Source organism: Stegastes partitus, unplaced genomic scaffold (assembly GCF_000690725.1).
Source record: "Stegastes partitus isolate 25-593 unplaced genomic scaffold, Stegastes_partitus-1.0.2 Scaffold55, whole genome shotgun sequence".
Lineage (NCBI taxonomy): Eukaryota > Metazoa > Chordata > Actinopteri > Pomacentridae > Stegastes > Stegastes partitus.
In genome coordinates this window covers 584116-597461 of record NW_007577786.1, presented here as the reverse complement: position 1 = coordinate 597461, position 13346 = coordinate 584116, and the positions used below count along the sequence as shown (strand labels likewise).

The following is a 13346-nucleotide window of genomic DNA, read 5'->3' as shown; positions in this document are numbered from 1 at the left end:
AATAGATGGCATCATGAGGAAAGAACAATACGTGGAAACATTGAAGCAACATCTCAAGACATCAGCCAGGAAGTTAAAGCTTGGAAACAAATGGGTCTTTCAAATGGACAATGACCCATTTGTTTCCAAGCTTTAACTTCCTGGCTGATGCTAAAATGGCTTCAGGACAACAAAGTCAATGTTTTGGAGTGGCCATCACAAAGCCCTGATCTCAGTTCTGTAGAAAATTTGTGGGCAGAGCTGGAAAGGCGTGTGGAGCAAGGCAGCCAACAAACCTGACTCAGTTCCACCAGTTCTGTCAGAAGGAATGGAACAGAATTCTATCAAACTATTGAGAGAAGCTTGTGGAAGGAAACCCAAAACATTTGACCCAAGTCATACAGTTTAAAGGCAATGTTACCAAATGCTAAGGAAATGTATGTAAACTTCTGACTTTGAAGAAAGTAATGGAAAAAAATCTTGAAATAAATCTCTCTCTCATTATTCTGGCAATTAGCAAATAGAAATAATTTTGGTAATCCTAACTGAGACCTAAAACAGGAAAAGTTGATTTAAAGTCATACTGTGAGGAAAAAAAAGGTCTTTTTATACAGTGTATGTAAACTTCTGTTTTCACTGTATCACCCAACTCAGACCTTCGTACTGCGGAGAAAGCAAATGACAGCAGCTTCCAAACAGATTCATGAAGTGCCCATTGTAACAGTTATAAAAGCACACATCTGACAATAGCAAATGCTGGCAAACATGACAGAGACTTGGTTCATATATAGAAATTATGACAAAGTGTGTGATTAGTCGGCCTCTGACTGCTGCCAGGGACAAACAGACTTATACACAAATAGGCACAGTTTCCTCTTTGTATCATACAGACCTGATAATCCTCACTGAACCATCAGTCTCCTCTCCAAATCTTCAGTCTCTCTATATTAAACATTTCACAGTATTCAGTGACCCCTCAAATGTCTATATAAAACATCCAAAATTAAAATTGAATATAAAAACAGTTTCATTCTTTTATAATTTTTTTTTTCCATTTGTGATATAAAGTGTGTATTAACAAAAGTCTTTTTAGAAATTTGTGTAAAGGTCAAGCGTCGGATGAACACACACATTGCTGGATTTGATGTCATGTTTGTGCCAATAATGTAAGCTGGAGAGGCTGAAAGACTGACAGTCGACCCGTCAGTAAGAATAGTCACTAGGTAAAAGACACAATGTGGAGGGACAGTCTGAACTCTAAGGATGGACAACCTGGGAAAATATCCAAGAATCTGTCTTATGACAATAATTATGTCAATCACCAGTTATGGATGCAGATTTTTTTCTTTCAAGTAACATCTTGCACACTTTTACACTGGACAAATGCACATTTTAAGCTCTCCTGTTTATATTCTTATCAAACCATCACCTTTTGTCTGCTATAATAAGTTACAGAGGTCGTATTGTGTGCTGTAAACTTGCAAAAAAGCATTAAAAAAAAAACCCAAAAAAACAACATACATAAGTGGCCTTTAACCACATTGTCGGTAATGTATGTCCAAGTTTTTACAAAAAGCAAATTCTAACACTCAGCCTGAGAAAAATCTTTGAAACAAAAACTCAGTGAGTCTTCACCTTTGGCAAAACTTACAGATATATGCAAATAAATAAACATAAAAAATACTGCACATAAAAACAAACCAAAAAAACCCCACTTTGGTAATAATAACAGATAAGCATTAACAATCACTCTGCCAAAGTCTTTGGCATTCCCAGAATAAACAACATTTTGGGGGGGATCAAAATTAAAGTGGCAACAGACAAATTTTTCACTTCCCCCGGAGCATTTCCAAATAGTAGTATTGGTACGAAGACCAGATTGTTTTCCGTGTTGCTCAGCGCCTCGCAACTACCAACACCACAGGACATGAAACAATCAATGCCACTTAGGAAATGAAGCAAAGAAAACAGCATGCTCACGGAGGAGGTCAAATGAAATGAAATAATCATAATTTAAAATGGGGTAATAACATAGTCTGAGAGCATGCAAAGACTACAGCAGGGGTTGGTGTCAGGGTAGCGCAGAAGAAAACATGAGGAGAAAAATGTGTTTAGTGACTCATGTAGTCTGTAGTGTAGACATGAAAACACAGAAATTCTTTAGTATGTGTTTAGAAACTGTGTTTGTATCATGCTATGTTGTATCTTTGTGTAACCAAACAGTCTGACTCCTGTTCAAAGCAAGACACAACTGTAAGGATCCCAATTTAAAACAGAAACCTTGATTTCAGCGTTATGATACAGGCAGCGCAAAAGGCCCATCTGTGTTATTAAGTAGGCAGGTTTTGGAAAAGAATGCCAGTTTTGAACCCTCCTAAATCCAGATCTCTTTCCATTGAATAAATGCCCGTATGAGTTTTTTTTTTCTCGCAATGCTCTTTTTCTTTTGTTGGGTAAAGTTTCCACAGTTACTTCAGATGTTCCACTGTTGGTCATTTCGACTTGCTGGGAAGAGCAACTGATAGCTACCATGGGAATCAAAAGCACTGTCCACTTTGCGTTTTGGTTGTGCAATTGGAGACAGGCATCCTTTGTGGCGTAAACAGAGCCTTCATTTTCCCTGGAGATCGCTTACCCGATGGTAGACAGAATTGCATAGTGAAAGCAAGGCTTATAGGAAACCAGTCTAATGGTGTCATTACTCTAAAGCCATTACATTGCATTACCAACCGTTACTTCATAATGGTAAGTTAGAGCCAAAAACTTGTCCATTGCCACTTTATGTAAATGTAACAGGCAAGTACTAAAAGTCTGGAAAATCTCTTAGTAAGGACAGTATTTAAAGGGTACAGCTTTAGAAAACTTTTTGAGAAGCCAAACAAAGACAACTGTCGAACTGACTGAAGGATTCACACAGTAAAGTCCTCAGTTTCCCTCAATAAAAGATCCACTGTCCTCTCTGTGCTCCTACTACTGGCTCTTGGTGTTCTCTGGGCAGACATAAGACAAAAGCATATCTATCATGTTCTTGACGATGGCTGGAGGAGGATGGAGGGCATGGGGGTGATGGTGTGCTGAAGTCATTTGCCAAGCATCCACCACCAGGACGTTCAGTCCCTTGAACATGGCTCGGAGCACCATATCCAGCTGCAGGGAGTACCAGTCGCTGTTGTACAGGCTCACCTCCTGGTCCAGGGCTTGGAGATTGGCTGAGCGGATCACCACGAGTGTCTCCGGCGCTCGGTCCAGCAGTCTGACCAGTGCCCGTCGAATGTGGCGAAGTCGCCGGATGTACACCTCCACTGGAAAGGTGCTGAAATGGGCCCAGATGCTGAGAACCACCACAGTGTTGGCGCCCCCAGCAAGGCCGTCCAGCTCGTTCGAAATGTACCGCAGCTCGCTGGACATGACGGTGGTGAAGCGGATGGGAGGGCCATGGCAACGGTACTTCAAGAGGATATTATGGGTGCTGTCCACCGCCATGAACGGCCCGACGTTTTTAGGACTGTGTAGGTTGAACTCCTTTAATTCTAAATGAGAAGCAAAAAATGAAAGTTATAGCAGATAGGATAAGCTAAAAACAATCAGGGTCAGACAAACACACAAAACTTACCTGGTACAAAAGCAATGAGGTACTCAAACCACTGCCGGACAGTGGAGTCTCCGTACATGTTGATGACTTTGTTCTGCAAACACTGAGCGATGGCGGATGACTGATTGAACTGACGCATAGTAACGCCACCTAAAGGCCTCCACGAGTCCTCGTAGTAATATCCAGATGCTTCTAGCTGAGTGTCCTCTGGATTTATACTGCTGTTCTCTTCCTCTACTTTATCTAGAAATGTTGCAGAGAAAATACATTTATTGGAATAAATCAAAGCATGCACAAACTGTGAAATGATGAACCAACTACACCGCAGGTATACTGTACCTTTCCGTGGTAGCACACTGATTTTGTCAGGTCCTGAAGCGTGTATCTGAACTTTGATGTTTACACCACTGAGACGGAAAAACAGAAGTGCCTAATGTTAAAAGTTAGGGCTGATGTGGTTCTTTGTTACTTCTAACAAATCCAATGAATTCTAAGCCTAGAACAGTCATCACTTCAGCATCACCAGCTGATACAAAACGCAGCTGCTTGTCTTTTAACATAAAAAAGGAAGTGAGATCACATAACCCCACTAGTAGCCACCCTCAACTCGCTTCCTGCCAGTTTCTGAACTAATTTTAAGATGTCACTGTTTTCGTTTCCAGTTTTAAATGAGTTGGCACAATCTTATTTAGCAGAAGTAATTGTACCATGGTTACAGCAATGAGATCAGCCTACCAGATGCTTCTGGATGTTCCAAGATCCACGCACACAAATGGAGGCAACTGAGCCTTCGCAGTGGCTGCTGATCATCTCTGGAACTGTTTACCTTTCTTTTAAGAACTGCTCAGACTTTAGGTAATTTAAAGTTGCTGCTGAAGACCAACCTCCTGACACCATAACTTCAATCCTTATTGCTGTATGTTTTATTTATTTATTTTTATTTTTGTCTTTGATTCAGATTTGTGTTTTCATATTTGTGTTTTACTATGCTCTATGGGTTGCTTTATGTTTTTAAAGCACTTTGGTTTTACTTTAGTTGTTTATAAATGTGCTTTATGAATAATTTAGGTCAAAGTAGAGTTTGTGTTAGTCTGTCTCAGTATTTAGACTTCCACACTCAATCTAAATCTAAATTTAACTGGGCACAGTACTTTTTGGAGAACCAACTTAGAGCCTACAGTGCATTTGGTAGGGACTATTTTAAGTGGTGGACGAATAAACATTTTGTGCACTAGTTAGCATTTCAATAGCCTCTATATAAGGCATAAAAGTTGTGGCTGTCTATACCAACACAAGAGTATATCTCCTATAAGGAGAGAAGTATTTGATATATAACTGGCTAGACATGTAGCATTTCCATAAATGTTTTATCTGAAAGATAATGAGCGTACAATCGGCTTCTGTGACAGTCCAAGACATTCATAGTTGCAGCTATGGGATAAATACCGTGCAGATTCAAATGACGTCACCAACGCAAGATAGCGGCGCAAATTTCTGCAGGCATATTGTTAGACAGCCGAAGGAGCCGGAGATGGATTGTCCATCTTTAAAATACAGTCTATGCCTGTGACACATAAAATAAACTACATTTCCCATGTTTATTGTAATGTTTTTTGACCAAAATCATAAGCTGTCTTCAGGTTGTACACTTGATATGGTGCATCAATCATTTTGTCTCAATTGTAAATTTCATCCACTCTTATGTACAATCATCATGAGGCACATCAACTGACACAGACCATTGTGCATCGCCTGTCTTTCTGTTGTAAGATAATAAAAGGGCTAATGAGAGCTCCTTCCTAATGTGATTTTCTTACCCGTTGGGAGCGCCTAGTGAACATAACACTCCTCATATATTGGCCTGTCTCCTCCTCTTCCAAAGCAACAGTAATTATTACACAGGAAACTCATTTGAGACTTTAGTTGCTCATTCTAAACGGTAAATATGTAAGTGGTGCATTAATGTCATTAATATTTACAGTTACATTTTGTGTTATGAAGTTTTATTTTAATGTCTACTTTGTAATGTTTAATGTCTACTTTGTGGTGTCCATGGCCTTAAATGTTGAGTGTTAGCATTACATCAAAATAGTGTCAAAAATGCATCAACGGCTGTCGGCCCTTGTCCCCCAGTCAGTGTTCGAAGTAGCGCTTTATGGTGGGTGGACAAACTGAACATTGCCATAGTCTATAGCACAGAGGAATGAGCTCCATCAGACTAAACAGATACTTATCAGGACATTTAATTCCGAGTTTGGTTGTTTCATGGGATTTGCTTAAAGTAAGAAAAATGCTAAATGTCAACAGACTTATTTTTTAATAAAAACATAAATATAAGTCAAGTGAAAGCAAATGTTCCATTTGTATAACACTACATACCTCTGGAAGAGCAAAGCCTCCTTGTTGGTGATGAGGTGCTTTAAGTAGCCTCCTTTGGCGTGGTTGATTCTGGTGTCACAGCTGAGCATCTTAGGCTTGTAGCAGTACCAGGGCTCACCTGTGTAAAGGTCTGTGTAGTTGCACAGCGGATGCTGGTCGGGGGGTAAACACATGTTGCACACAGTAGTTTCCGACAAGAAGCCCAAGCGGAACAGGCTCTTGAAAAACACCCGATCGGGTCGTTCCTCCCTCAGCCTTCGCAGCACGGCAACGGCCTCGCTGGAATGCACCATTATAACCTCGACCTGTGCGGTTCCCACCCAGAGGAGCGGAAACAGAGCGGAATAAAATCCATTCCTGTGGTCCACTACCCTCCCTGCCACACCTGCTCCGAGCTCGGGAGAGTGAAGTCTGGCCAAAAGGAAATCCCCGCCGTAGCGCTTGGGACGACCTAGGAAGTCGTGCATTTGGACGAGGGCCTCCAGCTGGTCGCCCACATGCCACTCCCTCCCTTCTTTAGTGGGAAGGATGGCGAACAGGCTGTGCACAGGGTCGCTTGTCTGGCGCAGGGTGGGTGGTGAGGAGTGAGACGGAGGACCGGGCCAGGAGATAGAGTCCAACAGATAGCGCTCTTCCACTTCATCTTCAGGGGACGGTTTCTGGCCCAAATGAGCACAGAAGGTGCGGTTGTGGTAAAAAGTGGGAAGATTGACGGGAATGAAGGATGACTGGATCCTGCTCTGTAGCTGGTAGAGGGTTGAAATCGTGTGGCAGTTCCAGTTCTAAGGAGAAAGAATGTTTGGAATCAACTAAAATTGAATACAGAGGGTCTGACAAAAAGACACTATGGGTTGTATTATAGGAAATGAAGGATCCAAAATGTTTGGAGTTTGACATATACTAAAGACTAAAAATGCAAAATATCCTGGCTTCTGCTGCTTTCAATATTAACTTATCATTTTCTAACACATCTTATGAGTCCCCAAGCCTGGAGAAGATTAATACTAAATCAGCCTCACAGGCACATTACAGGGGGAAAACAAGCTCTTTAAAATTGAGCAAGCCAACTTAAAATATGTGGACTTTGGTATGTTTCCATCGTGCAGCTGTGTTTATATTAATAACTTGAGATGGATGCCCAGGGACACTTGTGTTTTTGTCTGCCTGAGAAAACGTTTTGGAATGCTCTTACTGCTATTAAGCCAAAAATGGCAGCACTAATGCAACTGTTTTGTGCCTCTCGTTTTACTTTTCATATCTGTATTTAGTGGAATATTTCTGTTGAGTGCATTTATATATATACTTAGACCTATATTTATTTGAGCTTCTCTGAACATTTACTTGAAAAGAATAAAGCATCACACAACAGTCAGGTGAAAAAAACCCATTTCTTTTCACTTTTGAAGAAAATTGTTGTACTCTGACTGCCCCTGTGATGTAGGGTATTGTTTAATAGATACATGACACACTGAATATCAAAATCCATATTATCCATTTTGCTTTTGAGGTCACAGAGCAAATATATCAAGATTAACCCCTTTCTCTCCTCACCTCTACAGTGTGGATGTTGCGCAGCAGGAAGATGAGGCCGGACAGCGCTAGGAACAAGAAGATGAGGGTGTATTTGGACAGATTTCGGCACATTGTGACCTCCTTCTGTCTCCCATGATCAGGCCCTGTTTCTTTCTCTGCTGTCACCGCGGTGATGATGGCATCATTATATCTGCATGCAGCAACGCTGTCAATGAGAAGGATGGACACAAAGAAAAATTACTGCTTGATCTGGTCATGTTTATGAAGACGAAAAGCAGACACAGCACAGGAAAATGGAACTATTCTCAATAAGGTTCTGGCCCCAATACATTTGTCTAAGCTCTCAGTGTGTCTCTTCTGTGTGAGGAGTCGTCATCAGATAAGGGAAGACAAGTATATTTATAGAAAGGATGACATCTTTCATTTTTTTAAAAGCATGTTAGATTGTACTTGTGACACATCGTACAGATTGAGATCGCTTGGTGATGTACTGTAGAAAGCACAATCATAATTACCTGTGGCGAGGAAATGCTTTGATAATTAGATGATTCGGGTGAAATTGAAGTGATTTATTGCTCATTCTTTCATGACGCACGGGTTGTTCAGTTTAGTCATCTGTGCTGACTGCCTCTGCTTCGAAGATCAAAAAGTAGTTGCTGGATTTGGGTAAGAAAGCCTTTTTGTGGCTAATTTTATTTGTAGATTTTAAGGGGAAGCAAAGTTCTCTGAGTCTGATGTAAAGTTTTAAGTTATGCTCTTTTCAGTCAAATTCTGTTTCATCACTCCAAGTGTCCTTTTCATGCACCGTGGGCTCCACACATTCTACACTTCTACGCTGGGCGCCTTGTTCAATCGCATACAGTAATTGAAATTGAAGACCATTTTACCCAAGTGTTTCCACGTTGCTAAGCTTTTTACTCTTAATCTTCAATACCCGGGACAGAAATGCACCATTTCTACATGTATGTATGAAGACTTTAATGACTTAACAGTATATGACGTGGTTATCAGCAACAACTATATTAAAATATTTCGAGTAATCCAAGCACCAAGGTCCACTTACAAGCTTCATCCAGTGCTTTCAACCAGGTCACACAATCTTCATCAGCAGATGGAGCAGAAAGCTACATTGATTAAATAAAAAACAAAAGGGAGCAGTTCAGTAACAATCAGGTAAGAATCCAATGTCAACAGCTTCCTTCATGTGACTCCATCAATTTGATTGAACTAAAAATAAGAAAATAAATGAATAACTCGCAAAATAAAACAGCTCAATATATAAAACGGGAAGAAACACAGCAAATAACATAAAACATACAATAGCGCAGTATTTATAATAGAAAATCTGCACAACAAACGCGACAGAAGGACTGAGTATGCATATTTAGGCCAAAGAAATATCCACATCCATGCTAAAGTTCAATTCATAGTAAATTTCTGTTTGACTGGCGGGAAACGCATTGTGTTAGAGATCCATCTATCCACTATTGATATGCCACTTAATCCTCACTAGGGCCGCGGAGGGGGGCTGGAGTCTATCCCAGCTGACTTAGGGCAAAGGCAGGGGACACCCTGGACAGGTCACCAGTCTATCACAGGGCTACACTTAGAGACAGACAACCAAGCACACTCACATTCACACCTACGGACAATTTAGAATCACCAATTAACCTCAGCATGTTTTTGGACTGTGTGGGAGGAAGCCAGAGAACCTAGAGAGAACCCATGCTGCACGGAGAGAACATGCAAACTCCACACAGAAAGATCCCGCTGCCCCCACCGGGACGCAAACTGGCGACTTTCTTGCTGCGAGGCAACAGTGCTAACCACTGCTACACCTTGCAGTCCTGTGTTAGAGATGTTAATGATAAATTATTTCAATGGTTTTATTATATTTTTACTAATAATATCCTTTTCAGAATTGTTCATACTCCTGTAAACTGTCAAATTTTGTTTCTGTATTATTGTACCTGCACCAATGGTCCTGGTAATGTCCACAATGTTCTAAAGCATTCTAATTCACTGTAAATTGAGAACAGCACGCAATAGTTCTCTAGTCACTTAGTTGTTAATCATGAGTCATGGTTAAAACCAAAGAAGCGACAGAGAATGCAATTAGGGTCCATCACTGAGAGTGAGTTGTGCATTGTGGCATATCCCAAGACAGTAGAAGGCTATAAAGCCGTATCCAAGTGGTATTAAATGGCTGTGGCCAGAGTGCAAAGCATAATGGAAAAGTTCAAGGAGCTCCAAATTGTAAAGCCAAAAGTGATCCCTTGACTGGTAAGCAGGGCAATAAGAGAGGTCAACAAGAATGCAAGGGTCACCACCAAGGCCATCCTGACAAATCAGAGCAATTCTCAAGACAGTCACTCCAGCAAACACTCGCACAACGAGTCCTTTTTTCCACGACAGACAGACAAACGCTTACCTAATGTTTGCAAAAGGTAACATGAAAAAAGAAAGTATCTTTTGTTTAATAAGATAAATATGTTGTTGTATACAAAAAGTAGCATTGTTTTTGTTTGGCAAATGAAAGGGAAAGCATTCAGTCCCATGAACACCCTCACAGTCAAGCATAGTGGTGGAAATGTAATGTCTTAGGATTTTTTTCAGCTAAGGGAAAGCTTGGCAACCTCGTCAAATTAAACAGCACCATGAGAAAAGGCTACAGCATTAAGATTCTGGAGGAAAACGACAGGCAGTATGCAGAAAACTAGACTTTGCAACGAGACAATGATCTAAAGCACAGAGCCAAGTAAAAGCAAGGAAGCGTTCCAACCTCAGAGCAGAGAGACAAAAGAGGAATGCTCCAAAATCCCAGTGGAGACAGGCAAAGAGATCGTTAGCCATTAGAGGAACCACTTGAGGGATGTGACGCAAAACAAAGGCTTTGCCATTGATTATTTTGATAATTGCATTTTTAGTAAAAATAAAATCAGCAACATCTTTAACACCATGTTTTACTTTGGCCATGAGTCAGACCAAGTAAATCTGTGCACCATCTGGAGGGAATAATGCTTGTCGTAATTTTTGGCAGGCTACACATCTCTAGAGTGAGGAACTGTGTGGTAGCACTGTATTAGTGGTAGCACTTTGTATATTATTAGCTGTTTGGTAACCCCATACCAAAATAAAATGGTTGAAACAGGTGCAAGACAGAAGACGACAATCTATTTAAAACTCAGGGTTCTCTCTTATACATCTTCCTCGCGTAGTTCCTGTTACTTGCTTACCAACAGTTTCAACATTAGCCCAGCACTTAGTGTTTGTAATTACAGGCACTGATGGTCCAGTGTTATGTATAATACTGTATTCATAAGGCCCATATCACATGTTGAAATATGTGAATTTGAAGAAAATGCAATCATAAACTTAAATAAAATATACTATAATTGAGGGGCTGCAAGGTGGAGCATTGGTTAGCACTGTTGCCTCACAGCTAGAAGGTCGCTGGTTCGTGCCCCAGTGAGGACTCCCGGGCTCCTTCTGGTTCTCCCCATGCAGCGTGGGTTCTCTCTGAGTTCTCCGGCTTCCTCCCACAGTCCAAAAACATGTTGAGGTTAATTGGTGATTCTAAATTGTCCGTAGGTGTGAATGTGAGTGTGCTTGGTTGTCTGTCTCCAAGTGTAGCCCTGTGATAGACTGGTGACCTGTCCAGGGTGTCCCCTGCCTTCACCCTAAGTCAGCTGGGATAGACTCCAGTCCCCCCGCAACCCTAGTGAGGATTAAGTGGTGTATAGATAATGGATGGATGGATGGATGGACTATGATTGAGATATATATACATTATATATACATATACATTATTAATGCTAGAGGTATTAGTGTTGTCCCACCCTCCAAAACAAATTAATAGTGGTTATTTAGAATTATTTTATTTTTTATTTTATGTGTTTGTCAAATGAACTGAAAGGCACTGATAGATGGCCAGATGGGAAGTATGCGAAGTATGTTATATCAGTTATATTCTTGGCATATGATCAAATATGTATTAGAAACTATAAAGCATCTGTTTTTGGTTCATAACACAATATATTTATCAGCAACACACTATACAGCATAAGGTTTCATTTCACCTTTGGCTCATTTATCAGATTGCAAACAATTAACCATTTTACTGTCATGTTGATCTATTACATTATTAAATACATAAATGCTTGGATTTCAGTATTTTTGAGAATTTAAAAGAAAAACAACATTAATCTTATTCAGAAACACTCTATCATTCACCTCTGTTGGATGTTTTTTAAGTATCCTTCAGCAACAACAGGGAAAACATCATGACATTGAGCAAATATATAAATTCATCAGTATTACATTAACGTTGTCTGCTGTGCTGATTTGATAACAAAACAGTTTTTCTCCAGATAACTCGTCAAGTGCAACAACATCATGTTACACTGTTTTTCTCAAGTTTAATCAACTACGTCATGTGATACAACTTTCTCGTACAATAACAGAAATGTAGCTTTTACTCTTTTTAAATTAAAGCACAATTCTGTGTGACCTACATCTGTTTTCATTTCCAATCGTGTCGTGGCGGTACACGTGAAAGGTGCGCACTGTTGTTGCGATATCTTTATCACTACTTTTATCGGATTTCCTTGTTTCTTACTGTGCTGTACATAGCGGCTGTAGCATGTGTATTTCCCTGCTGAGGGATCAGTGCAGTTTATCTTACCGTATTATATAAAAATAAAACATATAAAAAACAAATTTGGATAAATGATAAACAAATACTTATCTGAAAGCAACATTTAGAAGTGTTAGGATCCTAAGCGTGTTTTTCACGACCTGTATAAGGTCACGTGATCCTGGTAGAATCTTTGACTGATAAGAAGTGTTGCTCAAAGTCTGACCTCACACTTGCTACATGTGCACTGACACCTATACAAGGGTAGGAACATATAACCAGTGATAACACACACAAACATACAACTGAGGCAGTGCTAGCTGCATATTTTCTAACCTTAGGGTTGCATACCTATATATAATATATAAGCATAATACATCTAAAATAGGATAATATATAAAAAGCAACCTACTGCTCCATTAGAAATTCACTATAAATCCAAATTTATCATGAGTATGAACAATTTTCACTCTTGAAAGAGAGCTGTCATATCGCATTACCTAAAATGCCTCAACCACTTTCACAGCATTTCTACATGAAATTAAGTTTCCCTTAACTTCCGTCTTAACTGCTAGCATCGTCAAATACTGTTAAATTATTGTACCTGCTGTTTGAGCCAAATATTGCCGGACATTTCATCACAATTAAACAGGCGGCTTTACCAGCTAAACACAGCTGTTCTCGGGGACATTTATTTGTAGACGTCCCTGATAACAGTCTCCATCCCCCCGCTGCCGTTCAGCTCATCTCCATCTTGACGCGTCTCTAACGGTCTGACTTATTTGTTTCTAGCGGTCAGGTGCTGCTGCTGCTGCTGCTGCTGCTGCTGTCACATGAACGGCTGAAAATGACGCCAGAGACCCGCAACAAAGAAATGAAAATATTCAATGCATGGGAGGAGATAATTTAAAATGTCAGCCCTACTAACGGACCCTCTGCTAGCAAACGAGGCGGACGGTTTATCCGACTCAACGGTTGCATTACTTACGGGTGTCGGGATTAGCGTGATGTCGGAGGAGGGAGAAGGACCGGTGCGTCCGACCGGAGAACAGGAGCCTTTTAATGAAGCACACCGAGGGGTGGACGGTATAGTCGTCTGGAAGAGCCTCCTCCCGATTAGTAATAATGATTGGAGGAAAAATAATGGGAGGAGGTGAGAGCGCGTCTCAAGTGTTACAGCGCCCTCTGGTGGTCGGCCATTTTAAAAATCCCAGCGCAGTGGAGGAG

General features: G+C 40.5%; 1 protein-coding gene across 3 annotated transcripts; it reads right to left on the bottom strand.

Moving 5' to 3' along the window:
* Positions 1-1307: 1307 nt before the first annotated feature.
* On the bottom strand, positions 1308-13194 carry nxpe3 (neurexophilin and PC-esterase domain family, member 3). Of its 3 annotated transcripts, none has more exons than XM_008275568.1 (7): positions 13108-13194; positions 8547-8607; positions 7502-7688; positions 5951-6732; positions 3911-3978; positions 3593-3814; positions 1308-3509 (listed from the first exon to the last, which is right to left on the bottom strand). In XM_008275568.1, the coding sequence occupies exons 3-7, from the start codon at positions 7592-7594 to the stop codon at positions 2950-2952; spliced, it is 1725 nt and encodes a 574-aa protein (XP_008273790.1). In that variant the 5' UTR covers positions 7595-7688; positions 8547-8607; positions 13108-13194; the 3' UTR covers positions 1308-2949. The 3 variants fall into 3 exon arrangements, with proteins under 3 accessions (XP_008273790.1, XP_008273791.1, XP_008273793.1); XM_008275569.1 differs by lacking the exon at positions 13108-13194 and adding an exon at positions 12782-13031; XM_008275571.1 differs by lacking the exon at positions 13108-13194 and adding an exon at positions 12724-12745.
* Between the last annotated feature and the right edge of the window lie 152 nt (positions 13195-13346).